Here is an 11,397-nt window from a genome sequence, read left to right as displayed (position 1 = left end):
CTTCAGTGAGGGATGGGGCCTCGGGGCTGGAGGGCTTCCTAGAGGAGGGGGCCTACAGCTGGGCAAAGCTCTGGGGAGGACAGAATCACCCAAATTGGCTCACCGTTATTAGTACAGTCCGCCCACAAAGGAGTTCCCCTGCTGCCACACACACAGCTCTTGCTTACACCCAGAGCAATGGGGCGCTCACTGCCCAACCCCCGCCCACAGTGTGCCTGCCCAAAAGCAGAAACAGGTTTCTTTAAAAGATCAGGGAACCTGGCTGGGCGCAGTGGCTCACGCCTGTAATCCCAGCACTTTGGGAGGCCGAGGCAGGCGGATCATGAGGTCAAGAGATGGAAACCATCCTGGCCAACATGGTGAAATTCTTGCTTTACTAAAAATATTTTTTAAAAAATTAGCTGGTGAGGTGGTGCACGCCTATAGTCCCAGCTACTCGGGAAGCTGAGGCAGGAGAATCGCTTGAACCCAGGAGGCAGAGGTTGCAGTGAGCTGAGATCCCACCATTGCATTCCAGCCTGGCAGCAGAGCAAGACTCTGTCTCAAAAAAAAAAAAAAAGGTCAGGGAACTGAGGCGTTCCTAGATGGCAGGAAACATGCCCTCACTCTGCTGAACAGCCCAGCGCACAAACCCAAATCCTGTTCCCAGAACTGCACCAGGGAGGCTGCCAGCCACCCGAACCCCAGAACTGCACCACACACCGCCAGCCACCCGAACCCCAGAACTGCACCAGACACCGCCAGCCACCAACCCCAGAACTGCACCAGACAATCGCCATAGCCCCCAACTCCCAGAACTGCACTGGTAGACACCGCCAGCTACCCGAATCCCCAGAACTGCACCACACACCGCCAGCCACTCGAACCCCAGAACTGCACCAGACACCGCCAGCCACCCGAACCCCAGAACTGCACCACACACCGCCAGCCACCCGAACCCCAGAACTGCACCACACACCGCCAGCCACCCGAACCCCAGAACTGCACCACACACCGCCAGCCACCCGAACCCCAGAACTGCACCACACACCGCCAGCCACCAACCCCAGAACTGCACCACACACCGCCAGCCACCAACCCCAGAACTGCACCACACACCGCCAGCCACCCTCGGAATCAGCAGAACTGCACCACACACCGCCAGCCACCCGAACCGCAGAACTGCACCACACACCGCCAGCCACCAACCCCAGAACTGCACCACAGACCAATCGGCCAGCCACCCGAACCCCAGAACTGCACCACACACCGCCAGCCACCCGAACCCCAGAACTGCACCAGACACTGCCAGCCACCCGAACCCCAGAACTCCTCTGGTGTCCCCTTCTCTCAGCCTCTTTGACCTATAGCTCGATGGCCCCCAACATTTTCTGCACCAGGGACCAGTTTCATGGAAGACAGTTTTTCCACAGATGTGGCTGGGCAAGATGAAACTGTTTCACCCCAGATCATCAGGTATTAGGTTCTCATGGGGAGCGCTCAACCTAGATCCCTCTTGTGCACCGTTCACGATAGGGTTCTCGCTCCTGTGAAAATCTAATGCTGCCGCTGATCTGGCGGGAGGTAGAATTCAGGTGGTCGCTTGCCCTGCTGCTCACCTCCTGCTGTGTGGCCCGGCTACGGACCAGTACCCATCCGTGGCCCAGGAATTGGGGGCCCCTTCTATAGCTGATTTGCTGGCCAGGCCATGCACTGTTGCCTTCCAGCCTCCTGACCACAGCACTTCCCGACCCCTCACCCCCACACCCTGGTCCTGGGTTCTGGAGAGAAGGAGAACTGGGCATGAGAAGGCCAGCCCAGCCGCTGTGACCGGTTGACCCATCTGGAGAGAACAGGCTTTCCACAGCCTCATCGAGGGTCTGCAGCTGCCCCCAAGACCACGAAGGCTGCCCCTTCTCTCCTCGGGCTGCTTTTAAAAGAAGCTGTTAAAACATGGACTCCCCAAACCTTAGAATTCCACTGTTCTCAGAATTTGAGGAATTCCAAAATTCCTCAAACAAGAAGTGGCCTCAGTGAGCCAAGGGCCATCAACCTTCTTCGCCTAAAGCTCAGGCCAGATCATGCCTATGCTTGAAGATCCCAGGGGCAAGGGCTCTCCTCTTGACCTTGGATATCCATCCAGGTGAGGCTCTGGTGGGGCAGCCAGGAGGCCCAGGAGCCCAGCCAGGCAGCGTCCCCTGCTGCTCTTTTCTGCTTTTTGCAGGATCCCCTCTCCCATTTGCACAGGGGCTTCACAAATTGTGTTCAGGAGAAACTTCCTTGCAGGAAATAGTTTCTTCTGGACCTAGCACCAACACTCCTACAGGCCATGCAGCGAAGGGCTAGCACCCTCCCCGCCCTGACCCCGGACCAGCTAGGAGGCTTCGTTGGCCCCCTAGCAACAGATATTAGGGCCCAATTCTGGTACTTCTCTGCCTCCCCTACTGGCATCCCTCCAACCACGAAGGTTCCAGAAATGAAGGCCCCATTGTGGGGCGAGGAGTCATGCCTATACCCCTTATCACCTCCTCAGCTTGTTCATCACCAGGAGCCCTTCTGGGTGGAGGACACACTTCCCAAACCCTAACTGTCTCAGACCATCCCTGTCTTTCAGGGAGCACTGCCAGACCAGAAGGCAGAAAGCCGTGGTCAGCTATCTCAGAAAGAAGGGCAGGGGTTTGCTGCACTCAGGCCTCTCCACCCCAATGTCCTGGGCCAGCAGCCGGGCGTGCAGGGACCTCTGCCTCCTGCCCCACCATCGGAGACAGCCCAGAACTCTCTCCTATTCCCCCAAAAGCAAAGGCGACCCTGCCGGCCCCACACTGCGGGCACTGGCCAGGAGCGACTGGCAGCAGGCAACCGGAGGGCTGAGCACTTCCCTCTGGTCTGGCTGCGCGGGTGGTATGTGGGCAGGAAGGGCTGCTGGGGAACGTCCCCCCACCACAGGCAGCAGCAGCTCGGACCCAGGGCCCTTGTCCTCCCCAGGCTCGATTCCTCAGGACACACCAAGGAGCAGAAGGTAGCCAGGGTCAAGCCCCAGGGCACTTCCTGGCCTCTGGGGAGGATACTTGGAAAAGAGGGTGTGGACCAGGCCCAGCAGATGACACGATTCATTTATTCATTCAAAGCCAGTTCCCAGCGCCTTTCACGCCAGCCCCGCAGGACTGGATGAGGGTGTCCTGCCCACCCATTCCTGGGCCTCCACCCTCCCAGCAGGAACCTCACTGAGCCACAGCCGAATGGTAGAAAAGCAAACTGGCCAAGTGATTTATTTGCAATGGGCACAGTGATGCAAAAACAAGATATTAAGACTATAAAATATGTGACTACAAAGAACCAGCGAAATAAATACATAGATATTAGATAGTCCAATAACTTAAGGCGCCCGTGCAACGGAGCAAGGATCCGCGAGCACGGGAAGTTCTGCTGCTGCGGGGCTGGAGAGCGCCGGCCACGTCCTAGCCTCGGTCCGACTCGTCCAGCGTACGGCCCTGTGGGGAAAGGACTGGGTCAGGGAGCTGTGCCAGGGCCGGTCGGGGTCCAGCCTGAGGGGCCCCGAGACCCTGACGCGAGGGGGCCAGCGCGATTGCGGGGCGCCGGGTCCCCCAAGGAGATGCAGCTCCCCCGCCCCCCGCCCCCCGCCCCGCCGTCTGACGTTGAAGTGGTTTTTCCCAAAGGCCCCCGTCCGGGCTGTTAGGGCGCGGGGCTCGCCGGGGCGCGGGCAGGCACTCACAGCGGCGGGCTCATGGCGTGCGGGGCTTGGGTTGCGGGGATGGCCTGGAGGGCTCGGAGGCTGCGGCGGCCACGGCGGCCTCGGCGGCCTCGGCGGGTGCGGCGAGCGCGGCGGGTGCGGTGCGTTCCTGGCGGCTGCGAAAGTCCTGCAGGGCGCGGCGGTTCTGGAAATCGATGAGCGCCAGCGCGATGGCCGCGTTCCAGCAGCTCTCGCCCGCGCAGCGGAAGTCGATCTCCTTGTGGTCGGTGGTGACGATGGTGAAGTACACGTACTTGCCGGTGCGCTCCACGCAGTCCACCTTGAGGATGGAGTGGAAGCGCAGCTCCTTGGGGCGCGCGCGGGGGCTGGCGGGGAACAGGCTCAGGCGGTCGGAGGTGAGCACGCCGCGCTTCTTCTTCCATAGCTGGAAGAGGCTGTCGCTGCGCTTCTCCAGCTCGCCCTCGCGTAGCACCTCGTCGGGGGACTTCATGTCGTGCCGGGCGTGGGACTGGGAGCGGCAGTGCGAGAGGCACCTTGGGAGGTGGCGGCGCCGGATCTGCTCCTCGTGGCCCCGGCGCGGCCTTTATAGCTGCCCCTCCCCGCCCCGCCCCGCCCCGGCCCTCGGGCCACCCCGCCCGCCCGCGCCCCGCGCGCCCCAGGCCATACCCTCCCCAAGCCCAGCCGTCCGGACCCGCACGTCCGCGCTCTGGTCGGTCCCCGGCCGTCCCCTCCCATCTCAGAAGCCCGCGCTCCTGTTGCCCCCAATGCCCCAGCTGTCCAGCCCCGTGGGGTGACTCGAGGTCCCGCCCTGCCCGGGCGCTCGCCCGCACCGTCTCTCAGGCCGGCCCCGCGGAAGAATGCGCTGCAACCAGCCCTACCCGCGGTGACTCACGCCAGGGAGCCCCGGGAAGCACCCCTGGGCCCGGGGCCGGCCCACCGTGGGGAGACAGCGGGGTCCAGACCTTCACCCTCCAGGCACCCCAAGTCCAGCCCTGCCGCTCTCGGGCTCCCGGGGCAGAAGGAGGGTCGAGGCCGCCTTACTTACTCCCGAGCGCTGGCCGTTCCGTCCTCTTCGGGGGCCCTTCCCAGGGGGAACAGTCACCTTTGCTGGATTAGGGAACACGTGGAAAGGGCTAGAACAGCAACCCATAGAGCTCAGTCAATGGGAGGGGAAGAGGAAGCCCGCTCTCCCCCCTGCGCCCTCGTAGTGTCCCGAACGGGGGGACGGACTGCTCCCACCGCGCCCCCACGACCCGGACCGGAGAGAGGTCCCGGGAGCCGAGGGGTCCGGGCTGGGCCGCGACGCCCGCTCTCTGGGATCAGCCTGGGGGCGAGGGTCGGCGGGGGCGGCTGAGTCATCGCTTTCCAGCTGGGCAGACGGGCGGTTTTATTTACCCTCTTCCTTTAAAGGGTTTAATAGACAGGAAGCGAAAGCCGGCTCTTCCTGGGTTCCCAGGGGTGGGGGTGAAGCCGGCCGAGAGGACCCCGGGGACCCCGGCTGCTCCAGGTCTCCTAACTTCCCGCGCCCCTGCCCCCCAGCTGCGCCCTGGGGTGGTTACAGCAGGAAGTACCACCTCTGGCGTCTGAATTGGCCTCAATGGCGGAGCTCACGCAAAATGAAAACGAGAGTCCCCTGATTCAAAGTGTATTTAAAATGTCAAGACAGTGGCAGCAGAGCGTAAAACCCAGACCTGAGACCAGCCCCGCCTCCGCCTGCCCTTCAGGGTAACTGTAAGGGATAAACAGGCGGCTGGCTCAGAGGAGCGCCCCGGACCAGGTTCTGTGAATGGCATGCAGGTGGCAGCTGCCCGGTGGTCCTACCTGTGTGGCCAGAGGACATGGCAGTGAGCAGGGGCCGTGATGTGGAGGGGCGGTGCCGGCAGAGGGCAGGGTTGGGCTGTGCCAGGGTTCTGGCCTGGGAGTGAGACACCTGCCTGGGCCAGCAGGTCAACACTGCCCCCTACCTGACACCTGTCCTTGCAGCAGGGCTGGGATCCTGTGGGGTGAGGGACCTGACACTTGTCCCTGCAGCAGGGCTGGGATCCTGTGGGGTGAGGGACCTGACACCTGTCCCTGCAGCAGGGCTGGGATCCTGTGGGGTGAGGTACCTGACACCTGTCCTTGCAGCAGGGCTGGGATCCTGTGGGGTGAGGGAGCAGCAGGTAGGGTGGGCGGGTGAGGGGAGATCAGCCTTTGGCGAGGAGAAGGGATTCCAGCATTGGCCCAGAGAGGCTGCAGGAAGGATGCGGACTCTGGTGTCCCTTCTTTTGCTGCTAGAGAGCCCTGGGCTGCCGAGCAGTGGGGCCTGGGCAAGAGGCACCTCTGGGCAATGGGAGACCAGGAGAAGTGGCTGGGGGCAGAGCGCTCTGTCACTGCCCAAGCCCACAGGTGCCTGGAACACCCCCAGGCCCACCAGCCTGCCCACCCCATTGAGGGGCCAGCGATCGGAACATCGGCTCCAGGCAAATCCCCCAACACTCGGCGTTGCTTAAGCATCTACTGCGTGCCTGCAGGCCTGGCTGGTGCTGGGACCCCAGAGGAGGGGAGAGGAATCCCTGTAACCCCCAGGGGCACAGCAGGTACATGAGGGTGGGGATGGGGGACGCGGGTACTGGGGGCCAGGAGGACAGCTTGGAGGACTCTGTGGGGAGGGCGTGCCCTTGAAGATTCCAAGGAGACCTTGAAGGGCCTGTGGTGCCTGTATGCCACCACTGTGTCCAGCCTCCACCTAACCCGGAGAACGCCCCAAAGTGGGCATTCCAGCCCCCATTCCACAGGAGAGGAAACTGGCTCAGGATGGAGAGGGCCTTGGGGAACAGACAGAGGACAGGCAGGAGCAGATAAGAGGCTGGGAGAAATGAGGGGAGGAACAGGGTTTGGAAACCAGGTGAGGCCAGGTGAGGTGTGCTCCCCCAGCCCCGCCCAGCTCCTCTCTTTGCCTGTACCCCAGTGGCCCTCTCAAGGGAGGCTGGGAAACTCAGTCCCCTGGGGGCAGGACTTGTAACCCAGGGGTGGTGCTCTGACAGGTGGGGCAGGAGCTGGGGGGCCAGGGAGCAGGGTATGCAGCCAAGATTCAGAGGCCCTGCCCTCCTAGCCTCCCTAGGGGGTTTCCTGCCCATTCAGCCCCTCTCTATTCCTCTCATGGACAATGTGAAGACCTGGGGGGTATGGAGGTAGATGGCCCTTTGGGGGCTGCTGGAAATCAGATCTGAGCCCTGGAGGCCAGGCCTCCCCAGGCAGCTTCTCTGTCCACAGTCCCGGCCCCAGGGGCTCAGTCATAGTGGCCCTGGCCTCCCTAGCAGCGGCTAGACACCTTGGGCCCCTGCTTGGCAGAACCAGCCTGAACCTAGTTGCAAATGTGGGGGCTGGAGGGAGCTGACTCCCAAGCCTGACCAGCCCTGGACCAGCAGGTGACTTCAGGAGCCCCCAGGGTGTCTTTATGGACATGGGCAAAAATAAAGCATGGCCTTAGGAGGTGAGAGGGGCTTGAAGGACACCATGCCCACTTGGCAGGTACTTGCACGCAGGCGCTGCCCATCCTCTCCGCACCCACCCAAGGGGCTTTCCCGCCACCACCACACTGCTCTCTGCCCCTCTGACCCCCCACCCTCTGCCAGCACCCCTCAGCCTCCCTTTTCCTGCGGCCTGAGTCTCACCTGGTCCCACCTGGGGCTGAGCGGTGCCCCCAGGAGGAGCACTGGCCTCATGCTGCAGATGCAGAAAGGGTGGCTCCAAGAGGTGCAGCGACTTGTCAAGGTCACATTTACAAGGAAGGACCTATCCCCATTCCCCAGAGCAGGCCTGCCTGAGGGTCTCCTCTGGAGGATGAGGACTGTGGATACTCACTTCCTGGGATGTGGGGGAGGGATGTTGAGGCAAAAGAGTGCCGACATAGGGACCCCACACGAGGGTCTTTTGAGGAATGCCCCCTCCTAGAGCCATTTGATAGCCAAGAGCCTGGGAGCTTTTCCAGCACGGCACAGAGATTGGAACCCGGTGTGGATTCGGCTGCACCCCATGGGACCTGCTTTTACAAGGGTTCCGGGCCACTCACATGTTGGAGGCGGAGGAACCACCGGCCCGAGAGATGCCAAGGTCAGACAATGGCAGGACAGTCTGTGTGGGACTGCCCTGCGCTAGTTCTGTGCAGTCATTCTCCCTGTTGAGACTGCTTTCTTGGGTTTGCAGGGAACGTGGGGTGGGGGTTTCAGAGAGGTGGTGACTAACCCAGGTTACACAGCGGCCAGTGGGGCCACATCCACAGCTTCCCCGATTCTGTGGCCAGGGGCAGGAAATAGCCCTGATGTTCTGTGACTGCTTCTCAGGATGGGGAGGGGGCTCTGCCTCGAGTTGGTGGTGTCAGGCAGAGCCTGTCCAAACCAGGTTTACTAATATTTATCTGAGGGGTCACATCCAGGATTCATGCGGAGCCTGAGCCAAGGGTCCCCACCCCCGGGCAGGCATTGTACAGTCTGGGTGCCCAAACATCTGACCTGGGACACTAGCTGCCCAGTCCAGCTGCCTGGATCCTTGGCACCGGAGCCCAGCTGTGTGAGGTTGTCAGCAGCTGGGGCAGGATGCGGGCACCTCTCCGAAACTCCCTGCGTGAGGTCACTTCCTTATGGTGACGAGGCCGGGCCCTCCAGGCACTTGCCCAACGAGCCTGGCCATCCTGCCAGCCTGTGAGGAAGCTGCATGTCATAGAGCTGCGTGTCATAGGGCCCGGCCCAGTGCCTAGGGCTTGACACCACCCTCTTGTGGGAGGGGTTGCTCAGGGACAGCCCTGAAAAAAGGCCCTCTGCTCCTCAGTCAGGAAGGCCCACCCCTAGCTCCTCTCACCTCCTCCAGGAAGCCTTCTCAGATTGCCAGGCCTGCCTCCTGCCAACCACATACTGCTAGGCTCTGGGTCTCCAAGCCTCCGCCCACCTGAGCCTGGGGAGGCTGGGGGAAGACCCAAGCTGCCTGGAGTTGCAGCACCTGAGCAGTGCACTTTTGCCACCTCACTGGTGCCACCTCACCTGAGCCCGTGGCCCATGTGCCAGGGCCTGTGACTCAGGCCCGCCCTCGATCTGTCTCCTCCCAGCCGCAGCCTGAGGAAAGTGAGAAGCACTGTGACAGGACCCACCTGGTTTTCAGACACTCGCAGTCAGCCTGACCTTGGCCTCTGAGGGCTGTGTTCTCTTGCTGTGGCTCTTCCTGAGCTCTTCCACTGGAGCCTGACAGGCAGGTTCTACCTCACAAGGTGTTGGGGATTGAATGAGATACCAGAAACACCTTTCTCCTTGGTCCCTGATGAGCTCCTGTTTATCCCCGAGTACCCTACTCAGAAGCTATTATCAGTTCCTTAAATGCAGTGATAATGTTTTATTCTCTGGGACCCTCAGGGACCAGCCCAGGCACTCAGGAAATTACTCTGAAAACTGGTGGCTAAAAAAGCATCCTGAGGCCAGGCTCGGTGGCTCACGCCTATGATCCCAGCAAGTTGGGAGGCCGAGGTGAGCAGATTGCTTGAGCCGAGGAGTTTGAGACCAGCCTGGACAACATAGCAAGACCCCCCATCTCTACAAAAAAATAAAAATAAAAATTAGCCAGGCATGGTGGCGTGTGTACTATAGCCCCAACTACTTGGGAGGCTGAGGTGGGAGGATCACTTCAGCCTGGGAGGCCGAGGCTGCAGCCAGCCGTGATCACTCCACTGCACTGCAGCCTGGGTGACAGAGTGAGACCTTGTCTCAAAAAATAAAGGCGTCCATGTCATTGTCCAAAAGACCCCCTCTGCACTGACTACCGAACGTGCAGACTGTTGGCTTGTGTATGCGACCAGACAGCCCCCGGCTGCCTCGGGTGAGACTGAGCATGCCAAGATGAGGGGGCCCTGTGGGGCAGAGTGGGGCCTCCGTCAGGCTCCATTAGGCTGGTGTCGCCTCCACAGGGCTACTTGTGGGTGGTGGTGGAGCCCCCAGAGGTTGGGAGATGGGTCCAGGATGTGGGGAGCTCGGGGAAGGGCCCTCCCAGCAGTCACTCACAGATGGAAAAGAAGAGCAGCCGACATGACTGCCCTGGGCCTGGCATGTGGGGATGTCTCCAGAAGCCTGAAGGAGTGAACCAACGAACAAAGGAACAAACAAAATACAGGAAGGGAGAGAGGGAGGACTGAGGTGGCCCCATGCCCTGCACAGGGCTCAGATTGCAGAATCGCTGGGGCAGTCTTCTCACGGCACAGATGCTCACCCTCCCGGCCTGAGCTTCTCATTCAGCGGGTCTGGGGGAGCCCTGGCAGGTGTATTGTCATTATTTCCAACATTAAAAAATTACCAAAGATAGGCCAGGTGCTGTGACTTGTGCCAGTAATCCAGTGCTTTGGGAGGACCAGGAGGAAGGATTACTTGAAGGAGGAGTTCAAGACCAGCCTGGGCAAGACAGCAAGACTCCATCTCTTTAAAAAAAAAAAAAAAAAAAAAAAACCTACCAAAAATAGTAACAAATTGTTGATACAAAAAGTAAAAAAGAGGCTCGAATTATTTCAGAATTGATGCTGGGCATGGTAGCTCATGCCTGTAATCCCAGCACTTTGGGAGGCCAAGGCAGGCAGATCACTTGCAGTCAGGAGTTCAAGACCAGCCTGGCCAACATGGTGAAACCCCATCTCTACTAAAAATGCAAACAACAACAACAAAATAATAATAATATTAATAATAATTAGCCGGACATGGTGGTGCACACCTGTAATCCCAGCTACTCGGCAGGCTGAGGCAGGAGAATTTCTTGAACCTAGGAGGCGGAGGTTGCAGTGACCTGAGATTGTGCCATTGCACTCCAGCCTGGGCAACAGAGCGAGAAAAAACAAAAAAATAAAAATAAAAACAAAATCGAGTGTTCATCTCTCATGTCTCCCCACCTAGGGCAACTCTCATCCTTTTTTGTTTGTTTGTTTGAGATGGGGTCTTGCTCTGTTGCCCAGACTGGAGTGCAGTAGCATGATCTTGGCTCACTGCAACCTCCACCTCCCAGGCTCAAGCAATCCTCTCGCCTCAGCCTCCTGAGTAGCTGGGACCACAGGTATGTACCTCCATGCCCGGCTAACTTTTTTGTATTTTTGTACAGACAGGGTTTCACCGTGTTTCCCAGGCTGGTCCTGAACTCCTGAGCTCAAGCAATCCACCCATCTCAGCCTCCCAAAGTGCTGAGATTACACGCATGAGCCACTGAGCCTGGCCTCTTTTTGTTTTATTATTTATTATTATTATTATAATAAATTTTTGAGACAGGGTCTTACTCTGTGGCCCAGGCTGGAGTGCAGTGGCACAATAATGGCCCACTGCAACCTCGACCTCCTAAGGTTGTGATCCTCCCACTTCAGCGTCCTGAGTAGCTGGGACTACAAGGCACATGCCACCACGCCTGGCTAATTTGTGTATTTTTTGTAGAGATGCGATCTCACTATGTTGCCCAAGCTGGTCTTGAACTCCTGGGCTCGAGCAATCCGCCTGTCTCATCCTCCCAAAGTATTGGAATTACAGGTGTGAGCCACTGTGCCTGGCCTCATCCTTTTTAAAAAAGCATTTACATTATTTTAACAATTGCTTTTTGTTTGTTTGTTTTTGAGATGGAGTCCCACTCTGTCATCCAGACTGGAGTGCAGTGGCACGATCTTAGCTCCCTGCAACCTCCACCTCCTGGGTTCAAGTGATTCTCCTGCCTCAGCC

At 59.6% G+C, this 11,397-nt stretch overlaps 1 protein-coding gene across 5 annotated transcripts; it reads right to left on the bottom strand.

Moving 5' to 3' along the window:
- Positions 1 to 3,076: 3,076 nt before the first annotated feature.
- Positions 3,077 to 5,613, bottom strand: PHLDA2 (pleckstrin homology like domain family A member 2). Of its 5 annotated transcripts, none has more exons than XM_031653816.1 (4): positions 5,513 to 5,613; positions 4,737 to 4,824; positions 3,713 to 4,199; positions 3,077 to 3,470 (listed from the first exon to the last, which is right to left on the bottom strand). In XM_031653816.1, the coding sequence occupies exon 3, from the start codon at positions 4,179 to 4,181 to the stop codon at positions 3,723 to 3,725; it is 459 nt and encodes a 152-aa protein (XP_031509676.1). In that variant the 5' UTR covers positions 4,182 to 4,199; positions 4,737 to 4,824; positions 5,513 to 5,613; the 3' UTR covers positions 3,077 to 3,470; positions 3,713 to 3,722. The 5 variants fall into 5 exon arrangements, with proteins under 5 accessions (XP_031509676.1, XP_031509675.1, XP_031509677.1 ...); XM_031653815.1 differs by lacking the exon at positions 5,513 to 5,613 and adding an exon at positions 5,266 to 5,318; XM_031653817.1 differs by lacking the exon at positions 5,513 to 5,613 and adding an exon at positions 4,951 to 5,043.
- Between the last annotated feature and the right edge of the window lie 5,784 nt (positions 5,614 to 11,397).

This window comes from Papio anubis, chromosome 12, assembly GCF_008728515.1.
Source record: "Papio anubis isolate 15944 chromosome 12, Panubis1.0, whole genome shotgun sequence".
Classification (NCBI taxonomy): Eukaryota; Metazoa; Chordata; class Mammalia; order Primates; family Cercopithecidae; genus Papio; species Papio anubis.
This window is presented reverse-complemented; position numbering and strand designations above follow the sequence as displayed.